Below are 11010 nucleotides of genomic sequence, written 5' to 3' on the forward strand. Positions count from 1 at the left end.
TAATCTTGTCCAAAATTTCTTGGTCAATGATCAATTATTTCTGTAACTTGTCTTCTACATGATAAATGTTTTAGCTTTATAGGTGTTTATGGTGCTAACACATACTTTGCTAGACGGTTTTTGTGGAGGGATCTTAGTTCTTTCACAAGGCCTTGGTGTATTATGGGAGATTTTAATATTGTGCTCTCGACGGATGACTGTAAAGGGGGGTGGCTCCTAATTAGATTTCTTGTAATGAACTCCTTGATTGTATTAATACTAATGATCTTTCTTGTATGTCTTATACTGGAAGGAGAGGGTTGTATAGAATTCATAGAAGACTAGATAGGACTTTATGTAATGGAGTGTGTCTGGATGAATGGGATTCTTGTACTTATCAAGTTCTTGTTAAAAATTGTTCTGATCATTCCCCTATTCTTGCTAGTCTTGCTAGTAATTATTTGAGAAAGATTAGCAATTTTCGTTTCTTTTCTATATGGCTTCAGGACACTTCATGTCTGAAGCTTATTCATGATTCTTGGGCTAATAAGGTTGTTGGTTGTCCTATGTTTATTTTGCAACATAAGTTAAAAAGGTTTAAAATTGAACTCTGAGATTGGAAGAAAAAATCTTTTGGTAATGTTCATAATGCAGTTCTTCTTAAGCAGGGTCTACTCCTTGCTATTCAACAAAACTTAGAGACTGCTAGTTTGTCTGATATTGATGGGCTTCTTTGTTAAGAAAAGATTGTTAAGGAGGAGCTTGATCTTGCTCTTCACTGTCAATATTTGTTTTGGAAAGAAAGGGCTAAGATGTTATGGTTCAAAGATGGAGATCGAAATACGAATTTTTTCCATGTTGTGGTCAAAAGGAGAAATAATTCTAGTGGGATTCATCGTCTATGGACTGATAATGAGGTTACTGAGGATCCTAAACTCATTGAGGATCTTATTTTGGACTTTTATAAAAATCTTTATGCTGAGTCTATTTCTAATGTTCCGGATACCAGTAATATGGAGGGTTTTATTGGTTCTTATATTCCTAAACTAGTTTCCTCTCAGAAGAACATGATGTTGATTAAATGTCCTGATTTCTTGGAAATCAAAATTGTTGTTTTTAATCTTAATGGTAATAGTGCTCTTGGTCCTAATGATTTTGGTAGTGTTTTCTATCATTCTTGCTGGGACATTATTGGGATAGATGTTCGCAATGTTATTCAACAATTTTTTAAACAAAATTGGATTCTCCCTAGAATGAACAGTAATGTGGTATCTCTTATTCCTAAGATTCTGGGTGTTGACTCCATTAGAGATTATAGATCAATTGTTGTTGTTAATTTCAAATTTAAGATTATTTCCAAGATACTGGCGGATAGGTTTGCACTTGTGGCTGCCATAATCATTTCTCCTAATCACTATGGGTTTGTGCAGGATAGATAGATTCAGGATTGCATTGGTACTGCTTCTGAAGTTATTAACATGTTTTCTAAAAAGGTTGAAGAAGGTAATGTGGCTTACAAATTCGATATTCATACAGCCTTTAACACTATGAGTTGGAAGTTCTTATTATTAGTTTTGACACCCTTTGATTTTCACCCCTCGTTTGTCGATTGGATTAGTACAATTCTCCTTTCAACTATGTTTTTTATCAGAATAAATGACAGTTTGGTGGATTTTTTTCCTTGCAGTAGAGGTGTCAGACAAGGTGATCCTTTGACTCTTTACTTTCTTGTCTTGCAGAGGAAGTTCTTAGTAGAGGTATCTTTAAGCTTGTGAATGATAAGAAAATTTTACATATGTCTAGTCCGCAAGGTTATCTCACTCCCTCTTATATTTTATATGCTAATGACATATTTGTTTTTTATAGGGGGGATATTAAGTCTCTTAGAAATTTGAGTATTTTTCTTAAAACATATGGTGATTTTTATGGTCAATATGTTAATAACTCTAAAAGTAGTTCTTTCACCATGGATAATTCTGCAAGATTTGTCACCAAAATTCAACGTATTCTTTCTTGTAGTCATGGTTGTTTGCCTTTCAATTATTTAGGAGTGTAAATCTTTGTTGGTGCTCCAAAGTGTCGATTTCTTCAACCTTTGACTGATAAAGTCAAATTGAAGCTTGCATCTTGGAAAGATAAATCTCTTAGCATGATGAGTTAGATTCAATTGGTCAATACGATGATTACTGGATTTCTAGCTTTTAGATTTAATATGTATAAATGGCCTATTTCACTTCTTAACCAAGTTGAGCAATGGTGTCGAAATTTTATTTGGACTAGTGGTATTTTGAAAAAAGGCATAGTCATCATGAATTTGTTCCCCTCTTGAGAATGGAGATTTGAAGATTATTAATCTTCGTCATGAAAATAATGCATATCTTCTTAAGCTTGCTTGGAACTTCGCTTATAGCAACAAGCCTTGGTCTTTTCTCCTAAAAGTCAGGGTTCTTAAATCAAAATACGACTTTAGAATGGTTTATAGATTCTCATCTCTTTGGCCTGAAATTAAGTAGTTTTATTCTACTATACTTGATTATACTTCTTGGATTGTTGATACAAGTGCTTTTATTAATTTATGAAATGATAAATGGTGTTCTACTAGTTCTTTAACAAGTATTGCAAGGTTACCTGATGGTGCTAGCATTCTACATATAGTCTCTCAGTTTTGGACAGGTTGTGATTGAAATATTCCCTTGTGTTTACAGTAGATACCTCATTTTTTTAATCATATCATGGTTAGGGAGGAACAAGATATTCCTAATTGGATTCTAGATGAGTCTGATCATTTCACTCTTAAATCGATTAGGACTTTTTTGTTGGAACCAGGAGTTCCATGTGGTTGGGGTAAATTCATTTGGTTTTCATCTATTTCGCCTTTCAAAACTCTAGTACTCTGGAAAGTTTTTCATGGGCGGCTTCCTACAGTTTGAACATATTCAAAATAAAGGTTTGCATATATGTTCTATGTGTACGCTTTGTGAAAAACATGAGGAATCTATTCAACATTTATTTTTTTAATGTTATAATGCTTTGCATATTTGGAGTTGGGTTCGACAGCTTTTTCTTACTTCTCATTTCTCTAATAAGAATTATCTTCTTTCTTTTATGAAAAGTGATGGTAGTCCTTTGGTTAAATTGATTAAGCTTGTTGTGATAACTTTTTCTATTTAGATGATATGACATATGAGGAATTATGCTAGATTTTAGGATAAAATTGAGGTTTCTAGGGCTATTTTGGTAATTAAAGACTTAACTTGTCTAATGGGAAATTTGTCTAAAGCTTCAATGAAGAATTATATGTTGGATTTCAATGTGATTAAGTTTTTTGGTATTAATACTCGTAGTGGCAAAGTTCTTCGCCCTCTTCTTGTTAGATGGGAGTTTCATGGAGTTATGGTTCAAATTGCTATGGTTGCTAAGTTTTATGAAGTTATACATGCTATAGAGGAAGCTCAAAAGATGGGACTTACTAATGTATGACTTGCATGTGATTTTGCCTTGATTTGTGTTGCGTTTACTACTATGACTAATGTTCTGTGGATGCTTCATAATCGATGGAATACTTGTCTTAATTACTGTGGAAAAATCAGGTTTACGATTACTAATATTTTCGTGAAGGAAATACATGTGTTGATAAGTTGACTAATTTAGGATTTATTCATAAAAAAACATTTCATTTAGAATTCTTTATAAATAGGTATAATCTTCCTATGTATCGTTTTTGTTAGCATATGGATTTTGGTCTAATTCTTCCATATTTTTTTTTTCTTTCCTTTTTCTTTTTTTAATAATATTTTTTCATGTGATGACAGATTATTGTTGTTGTTTGAGGCTGAGAATTCAAATTACATAATAATGTCTAATATGAAAACTTTTATAAATATATATATGTTTACTCCTGTGAATAAAACAATTGTCTACATAATTAAAAGAATATCCCCACTTTAGCTACATAATTCCTTCTATACTCCTAAAACTACGTTATTGCCCTTAACACTACTTGCTTACCCCATACGCAAACACATTAAACTTAGTCCTGTGATATTTGGTGGTTACTGATCTAATCATGGATTATGTGTCTAATCACGGTGATTGCACTAAAAATAGGACAAATTTTTCAAAAGATAAACATGAGATAAATATATAATAAGAAGAAGAAAAAAAACTATCACTTCCTTATTTTTTTCCTTACATTTTAAATCAAATTCATTTACATTTACAATTTTCTCATTTTTTTTAATTTCACTCTATTTTACTTCAATAAAATAACCTATATTTCAACTCAATTTTCGCGTTTAACAAGTATTGCCATAGTAAAAAAATGTTGCATTGCTCACGGGATTAACTAAAACAGACACAACAAGGTAGGAAAAACAATTAGAGGGCACAATAGTTTGCAAATAAATTAGGTTTAACTGTTTTTTTCTTTGGTTGTGGTATTTTGTTTCTTTTTGAGTTTTATTTATATAAATCAGGTCGATAAATATTTTATTTGTTAATTTTAATCTTCATGTTAGCTATTATTAAATATTTAATAGATTGTGTTCACATGTTATTATTAGATGATGACATTTTAGAACACCTAATAAATAATTTATCTATCTTAGTTTTGTGGGTCTTTTATATAAATTAAACACATCACATAAAAGTGTAATTTAATTTTATAGAGTCTACAATGAATTTACATATTACTACTTAAAATAATTTTTATTAATATCTCTCCTTTACCATTTTTTTTAAAACAAGTGCTTACATATGTCATTCCATGCCATATATTTCCATACTAAATTTATTAAGCAACATTGATTAATTTTGCAAATAACTACATTATAAACTGCCTAAAATGATATAACAGTTGATGTATTGTTTAACAAGCATACTTATATTATTGGTAAATTATTTAAGGAACCAAAAATATAATAGAGTAGCATTAGTATATACGTAAAAGGAAGTATCTATCACATTATTACCCAGTAGATGACGACAAAATTTACTAAATATTTAATAAAAGATAAAAAAAAAAGAGAAAAATATTGGATTTAATTCATTTTATTAAAATACATAAAAAAAACAATCATGATATTTTATAGATATGAAAAGTACAATTAAATTGATAAACTCATTGTACTATAACGTGGTCCCTGGCAACTCATGTGCTTAGTGTGGAGGATAATGCTTTTTTCTGATGTGGACCTAGGATTTGTCCTACACTTCCTCTTCTTCTTTATTAGGTTAACAAGAAAAAATGGGAAAAGAAAAGAAGTGAATGAGAGTTTTGTAATTTCCCTTATATGATGGTACAAGAGAAGATGCTAGATGGAGCCAAAAAGATTTGTGAATGTAAAGAAAATAAAAGTTACTCAAAATAATTTCAATTTCAACCAAGATTATAAATTTATGTTAAACATCATCTATTTAAATTTTGGATAGATGGTCCTATTTTTCGTTAGGATTAATTCAAAAATTTAAGAAGTAAATTTTAAGTCTAACTCAATTTTATAAAATCTGTTTATAAGGTCAGGTCTGCATCCACTAATATACAATAAAATGTCTGTAGTTAATGTGGGATCTCCAGCAATTTATGTGATGAGACTTTAGATGTTTCTTTCTTTTTCTCGTGTTTTAAAAATCAAAATAAAAAATATAACATAAAAAGTATATTTTTATATAAGCAACATATAGTAACTAATTTTTTTCACTATTTAGATTATTTTTTAAAATTTATGCAATTACACAATCCCAGCTATCTATTTTTATATTATTTCTCCTGTTATATATTAAAAATTATTATTAATTAAAATACAATAAAAAGTTAAAATATAAATAAGTATAAGAGTGTAAGAAAAATGTGAAAGATTTTACTAAAAATGAAAAAAATAATATCATAACATGGTAATAGATTATTTGTATATATTAAGAGAGTGTGTAAAAAAATAAATTATAACTAAAGAAAGGTGAAAATTATATATAAAAAATACCTTATTTATACTATTATAAAAAGAGATATATTTTACCTTATTTTCCCATATTGATTGGATATTTGATGGCATGAGACTAGGTACATGTTCCATTTCAATTTGCTTATTTACAAGAGAGAAAGGTGAATCTCACCAAGAATGGTTCATGCATGGACATATAACATATTCCTTTTGCTCCATCACCCTATTTTCTTCTTCTTCTTCTTGAATTGTATAAAGTAATAATAAACAAACCGTATTCATACTTTTTAATATGTCTATGCATGATGCCACTACCTGAAAATTGCATCTCTTTCGATCTCAACCTCCAAAAGTGACATTGCCAACAAATCAAACATGAACTTTGGAGAAGAACATGAGGAGTGGAAACACGACTTCTATACATTTTTTAAAAACATCCATAGTATTTTTTCTTAGGTTTAATTACCTTTTTCGTCCCTATATTTATAGTCAATAGTCAATTTGGTACAGTGGTTTTTAAAAAATTCAATTTGGTCCCTAAGTTTTTTAAAATGTATTCAAAATGGTCCTTTCTGTTAAATATCACCAAACGACGTTAAGTGGTGCTTATGTGGTAGACACGTGTAAGTTACGTAGATGGTGCTTACATTACTTTAGTGAATACTGAATTAGGATTTAGGTTATTCAAATTGGGGATTTCGAATTTCTAATTTAGGGTTTCTAATACGAGGATTGCTCCCCTGGTTGGATTCTATGGTGCGCTTCCTGCTTCGATTCCATTCGGAGGTGTGCTCCCCTCATTCGCAGTTGCTGCCCCTTCACCACCTCTGGACCGTACCACATAATCGCTCCTCCAAATCGACCATGGGAACACAACTCACCATCGTAACTCACGATCGCACCACAGAATCGAATGAGGGGAGCACACCTCCGAATGGAATCAAAGCAGGGAAGCGTACCACAAAATCCAACCAGGGGAGCAATTCTCGTATCAGAAACCCTAAATCAGAATTCGAAATCCCCAATTTGAATAACCTAAACCCTAATTCAGAATTCACCAAAGTAATGTAAGCACAATCTAAGTAACTTACACGTGTCTGCCACATAAGCACCACTTAACGCCGTTTGGTGATATTTAACAGAAAGGACCATTTTGAATATATTTTAAAAAACTTAGGGACCAAATTGAATTTTTTAAAAACCACGGTACCAAATTGACTATTGGCTATAAATATAGGGACGAAAAAGGTAATTAAACCTTTTTCTTATTGTTGTCTTTTGGGTATGATTTCTTAGCTAAAAAAAAAAACAAGATATCTAAAAAAAAAAAAAAAGGTATTATTCACTTGTTTTTTTTTTGCAAATTCTTCTTGAACCATATCAATTTGAACCTACACCTCATTTTTCAGAAAAATAACGAAAATATTTCTATAAAATAATAAAAATGACCTTAAAGGAAAAGAGGTTTTTAAAACCTCTTTTTATAGAATACATTTCCAGATTTGGATTTTTGAAATAATGTCTAAATTTTGAAAAAAAAAATCTGAAATATATTTTTAGATTTTGTGTTCTGAATTTTCTTTTTTAAAATATATTTTTTACAATGAAAATTTGATATTTGAATTTCAGATTTTTAAATAAAAAATAGAGGATAATTTTAGAAAATTTGAAAAAGTGAAAGAATAAATGTTAAAATTGGTAGGGTGGAAGAAGAATTTGCCCTTGATTTTTACGCAAATGAAGGCCCAATTTATCGAAGCCTCAACATCTAATAGCCTTCATAAGTAAAAAAAAAAATCTTAAAAGACATTATAGAAGTGTGTCTTTTGCTCCAAATACATTATAACAATGTGTTGGGAAATCCCTTAGCAAATTCTTCCTACACCCAATCTTTTCAAAATTATCCTTTATTTTAAAAATAAAAATATGAAATTAAAAATAATACATTCTATAAAATAGATCTAGAAGAGATTATTGTGTTACGGAAATAAATATCTAAAAATCAAAATTAAAATTTTATTATGGATAAAAAAATTCTTGAACACAAAGAAAAAAAACTTGGAAACATATTCCGAAAAAGGGACTCCAAAATTACCTTATACTATTATAAAAGAGATATATTTACCTTATTTTACCATATTGATTGGATATGTGATGGCATGAGACTAGGTACATGTTCCATTTCAATTTGCTTCTTTACAAGAGAAAAAGGTAAATCTCACAAAAAATGGTTCATGCATGGACATATAACATATTCTTTTTGCTCCATCACCCTATTTTCTTCTTCTTCTTCTTCTGGAATTGTATAAAGTAATAATAAACAAACGGTATTCATTCTTTTTAATATGTCTACGCATGAATGCCACTACCAAAATGTACCTAAAAATTGCATCTCTTTCATTCTCAACCTCCAAAAGCCACATTGCCAACAAATCAAACATGAACTTTGAAGAACTTCTATACATTTTTTAAAAACATCCATAGTATTTTATAATTGTTGTCCTTTTGGGTATGGTTTCTTAGCTATAAAAAAATAATATATCTATAAAAAAAGGTATTATTCATTTTAAACATTCACCTGATTTTTCAGGAAAATAACGAAAATATTTATGTAAAATGACAAAAATGATCTTAAATGAAAAGAGAGTGTAGATAAAAGAATATTTCTGAAACCTCTTTTTGTAGAATACATTTTCATATTTGGATTTTTGGAATACATGTTTGAATTCTGAAAAATCTTTTATGAAATATATTTATGGATTTTGTGTTCTGAATTTTTTTTTTTAAAATGTATTTTTTACATTTTAGATTTATTTCTTCAAATAAAATTTTGATATTTGAATTTCATATTTTTAAATAAAAGATAAAGAGTAATTTTGAAAAGTAAAAGAATACATGTTCAAATTGGTAGGGTGGAAGAAGAATTTGTCCTTGATTTTTAGGTGGTAATTACTTCCTGCACCCAATGAATTGCTTTCTACACCCGACAAAGTTTTTAAAACTCCATTGTAGAGAAGTTGGAGAGGAGCTTGGTGATGGTTTGAGCTGGAGAGGAGTTGCAGAGGAGGTGTTTGTGGAGGAACGTCTTTAGGCTAAGGTGTGGTAGACATTGTTGAGGTAAGAACCCATTTGAACTGGTTTTTGGTGTTTCCTTCGACTGAGGTGGTCCCGGATATCTTTATGCGAAAGTGAATATAGTGTCTTACAGGTGCTAGGGTTCGGAAGCCATTATTAGTCACTACGAATGTAAAAATTCGTAAGTATTTTTCATTTGCACTTGAAAGTTTCGAACGCCCATGTTCGTAGTGTAAAAAGAGCTTACGGATATCCGTATCCAAAATAGGGTATTGCATTCCGGATGTAGATATTCTGAATGATGCTGAATGTGTTCCGGATTTGGGGATGCGGATTTTTTTTTGTAATGTATTTATTTATACGAAAGCTAAGTGATTTTTTTTTTCAGCATTCTCAATGGATACAACGGACTCATACATGGGAATTTCAGGGGAGATTGATGTGTGGGATGGATTAGATGATGTTGATCTGGAACAGTCAATAACTTATAACGCGTTAGACAATGGACATGGCACATGAGTGAAGTGAGACATTTACTAGAAATGAGGTATGGTAAATGTTAGGCTTGTCAATGTTATTTTTATGAATGATTTTAAAATTTGGCATATGTTATTGTAGGTATTTCGTGATCGAGATAAGTTGTTAGAGTGGGCAAGAAGTGTTGGCTATATTTATGGGTTTGTTATTGCTATATTGAGGTCAGATACATGGACGGGGCAACGAGGAAGGATGTCCTACGTATTATTAGGTTGTGAGAGAGGAGGTAAATACATACGGTATAAAAAAGACATAGATATCAGTCGAACGGGAAGTAGGAAGTGTGAGTGTCCTTTCAGATTGCGAGGCAAACCAGTGAAAGGTGGTCAAGGGTGGATGGTTAAATTAATTTGTGGTTCTCACAATCATGATTTGGCAGAGACAATGGTCGGTCATCCATATGCTGAAAGGTTAAGTGTAAAGGAAAAGGTTATGGTTGAGGATATGACTAAAACTTCAGTGAAGCCAAGAAATATTTTACTAACCATGAAAGAGAGAAATGAGAAGAATGTCATGACGATAAATCAAGTTTATAATGCAATGAGTGTTCACCGAAGATCACAACAAGGTCACAGAACAGAAATGCAATAATTCATGTTGTTACTAGAGCGAGACATGTACGTGCATTGGTGTAGGTGTGAAGAGGTGTCGAATGTTGTGTAAGATTTATTTTGGACACACCCAGATTCAATAAAGTTAGTGAACTCCTTTAATATTTTCATATTAATGGATACTACGTACAAAACGAACAAGTATAGGATGTCGTTACTTGAGGTTGTTGGGATTACATCAACTGGTTTGACTTTTTCCGTTGCATTTTGTTTACTAGCAGCAGAAAAGGAAACTAATTTTTTGTGTGCCCTTAATAGACTTAAAGGGTTGTTTGTGAGAGTTGATTCATACCCTAGGGTGGTGGTATGTGATAGAGATATTGCCTTAATGAATGCAATTAGAATCGTGTTTCCTGAAGCTTATAATTTGCTTTGTCGATTTCACATTGATAAAAATGTGAAAGCAAAATGTAAAATGTTGGTTCATCCAAGAGAGGCATGGGATCAAGTAATGCAAGCTTGGGGATCTGTAGTGGATTGTGATATTGTTGAAGCCTTTGAAGATCATGTGAATGCTTTTCAAGTTGTATGTTCTCCATGGCCTATATTTGTTGATTATGTGATGGGTACATGGTTACATCCACACAAAGAAAAATTTGTGAAGGCATGGACAAATAAGGTTACACTTAGGAAACACAACAAGTAACAGGGTTAAGGCGACACACGGGAGCCTAAAGAGAATTCTTCAGAATTCCATGGGGGATTTATGTTTCTGTTGGGATTCAATCAATAAGATGATTATTTTACAACATAATGAAATCAAAGCTTCATTCCAAAAGAGTCTGCATGTGGTCGAACATCGGTTTAAGGTTACAGCTTACAAAAAATTGTTACGTTTTGTGTCAAAATATGCTTTGAACCTTATTGCC

The 11010-nt window shown here is 31.0% G+C and overlaps 1 protein-coding gene across 1 annotated transcript; it reads left to right on the forward strand.

Annotated features, from left to right (window-relative positions):
- Positions 1-3240: 3240 nt before the first annotated feature.
- On the forward strand, positions 3241-10121 carry LOC137805535 (uncharacterized). Its single transcript, XM_068605479.1, has 2 exons — positions 3241-3453; positions 9612-10121. Exons 1-2 carry the CDS (start codon positions 3241-3243, stop codon positions 10119-10121), a joined length of 723 nt encoding a protein of 240 aa, XP_068461580.1.
- Positions 10122-11010: the final 889 nt, after the last annotated feature.

Source organism: Phaseolus vulgaris, chromosome 3 (assembly GCF_000499845.2).
Source record: "Phaseolus vulgaris cultivar G19833 chromosome 3, P. vulgaris v2.0, whole genome shotgun sequence".
Classification (NCBI taxonomy): domain Eukaryota; kingdom Viridiplantae; phylum Streptophyta; class Magnoliopsida; order Fabales; family Fabaceae; genus Phaseolus; species Phaseolus vulgaris.

Coding starts and splice junctions, on each gene's coding strand:
- LOC137805535 (XM_068605479.1), top strand. CDS start 3,241: ATGGGAAATTTGTCTAAAGCTTCAATGAAGAATTATATGTTGGATTTC. Junction 3,454..9,611: donor AAAAGATGGGACTTACTAAT/GTATGACTTGCA, acceptor ATGTTATTGTAG/GTATTTCGTGATCGAGATAA.